General features: G+C 53.2%; 1 protein-coding gene across 4 annotated transcripts in view; it reads left to right on the top strand.

Annotated features, from left to right (window-relative positions):
• The window catches only part of LYAR (Ly1 antibody reactive), a 20,158-nt gene that overhangs the window by 12,548 nt on the left and 5,493 nt on the right, over nt 1–2,117 (top strand). For 3 of the 4 annotated variants that reach the window (XM_023520201.1, XM_023520202.1, XM_023520200.1), the window contains 2 exons: nt 1,333–1,714; nt 1,985–2,117. In XM_023520201.1, the coding sequence (XP_023375969.1) occupies nt 1,333–1,714; nt 1,985–2,117 (515 nt within the window). The remainder of the gene's footprint in view (nt 1–1,332; nt 1,715–1,984) is intronic. The other variant, XM_011374662.2, reaches the window with a different exon arrangement.

Below are 2,117 nucleotides of genomic sequence, written 5' to 3' on the forward strand. Positions count from 1 at the left end.
GTGCCGCACAAACATTATAGGACAGGCGTGAGGTTTCTTCGGAGTCTCTTTGTCCCCCTCTTCCTCCAGAGTCCGTTTCTGGGCTCATTCTCTGCCTCTCCCTCACCCCGCCACATGCCTGGACTACTCGGTTTCTCTGAAAACGCCGACAGTTTAGTTTACCATCCATTCCCCGAGGGCTGCTCTCTCGGCATCAAGGTCAGACCCGGGTGACCAGACCTCCTTTGTTGAGTCCAGCATGGGGGCAGCAGCTCCCTTCTTGTGAGACAGTCTCCCAAAGCGAGAGGACTAGAGGTGACTTGTGAGGTAGGCTGGCTGCTAACTTACAGAGATGGAGTGGCCAGGTGTGCAGGTGCGTGCAGGCGCGCAGGGCCCGTGCTTTCCTGGAGCTGCCGCCACCGGCCATCTCTCGTCCCCTCCAGACGCTTCAGGCCCACAGGCCACTGAATAGACGGCTCTGCGCCCTCTGCTGAGCAGGGTCTGGTGTAGAGTCAGGGAGCACAGCAGGCACTGGGACTAGCTATGCTGAAGTCATTTTTAAAACTAGGATTTGTGTGCTGGTTTGAATCAGGTAGTGCGGTAAATGGGGAGTTTATCTCATCCCAGTGTGCCTGGTCATTTAGTTGTCTGTGATCCCTTACCCACCGTGCTTGACATGCTGTCCAGGGGTCCCTGACTGCTCCTCTGAGGGTAACCGCTGCATCGGAGTGACGATTAGATTGTGCCTCCGTCCACTCTTGGGTAGTTTACAAAACCCTCCCGTACGCTGGCCGCGTTACTAAGCATCCCCTGCGCTAAGCGCATGGCATTTCTTGCCTCGTTTTACTCATACATCAACTGTATGAGGTACGTTTCACTGCCTGTCATTTTGCAGATGAGCAAAAAGAGTTGAGCAGATCAATGTAACTTGCCCTGAGTCACTTGGCTCGTAATTGACCCGAGCTGGAACTTGAACCCAGGTCTTCAGATGCATAACTCTAGTGGTTTCTGCCACACCTAGGTGCTCACCTTTGATAAGAAAGGTGACTAGTGACCCAAAATTCAATGTCTGGCTGAAGTGATTTAAGGGTTCTTCACTTTTCCAGGGGAACGAAAATGTCTGCTAAGTGCAGAGAGGGCTGTGGGCTGAGGGAGTCCTTCGCACTGTGTACATTTACTCCTACATTTTAACGACTGTGTGTGTGTGTGTGTGTGTGTGTGTGTGTGTGTCACAGTTCTAAAACGGTGAGACCTTGTCCCGGGAACAGTGTGTTCGGCAGATACACGCCGTGGTGTGCACAAGCGAGTCTGGAGGGAGGACTTACGTGTTTCTTGGTTTTGTTTAATAACAAGGGACCGGTCAGTAAGGGGCAAGACGAACGGCCACACAACCAGGTGGCACACCCACCTGCAGAAACCTCCACCAAGGTGCCACCCCCCAGAGCAAACGACACCACGGAAGGACAAGCAGAGGCGAAGAAGAACAAGAGAGAGAGGAAAGAAGCGAAGAAAGAACTGAAGTTAGCAAACCACCGAGAGAGCTCAAAGAGCCACAAACCGAAAAGGCACAAGGCAGGGCAGGAGACGGAGCAGGCGGCCGGGGGCGCGGACGCCAAGGCCAGCGCCGCAGGGAAGAGGAGCCGGGGCAAGGATGGAGATGGAGCCCACGGGAGAGACACGGCCGGGGAAGGAGTGCAAACCAGTCCAGGGAGAAGAAAGCGCAAGCTTTCGGAAGGTGTGTGGCGAGCTTATGCTCGGGGCTTTGTTAAAATTATTAATGCTATGAATTCAGGACATGTAGAATCCGTTAGTCGTTGCATTTCGCACCAAGTTAAGGCAGAAGGTCTCCCCGTTTCCTCACCTGACCTGGAGAAGCCCCGTGGGGCTGGGTTGCTTGGGGAATGAGCAAGATGACGGCTATAAGGGGCCTGGCCACGGCAGACTCAGTAAGCGGTAGCTGCTGTCGTAAATGCGAAATCTATTTTTTTTTTAAATCTCTATTTAGTTGGTGCAGATTCTAAGAAGAAAAAGGTAAAGATCCCAGGACATTCTGAGGGTGAAGAACCAGAAAACCACGAAGCCCCTGTAAAAGGTATCACTGCTGTGTGGGAACACTCTGCCCTCTGGGGAAGGCAGGT

This window comes from Pteropus vampyrus, unplaced genomic scaffold (genome assembly GCF_000151845.1).
Source record: "Pteropus vampyrus isolate Shadow unplaced genomic scaffold, Pvam_2.0 Scaffold252, whole genome shotgun sequence".
Lineage (NCBI taxonomy): Eukaryota > Metazoa > Chordata > Mammalia > Chiroptera > Pteropodidae > Pteropus > Pteropus vampyrus.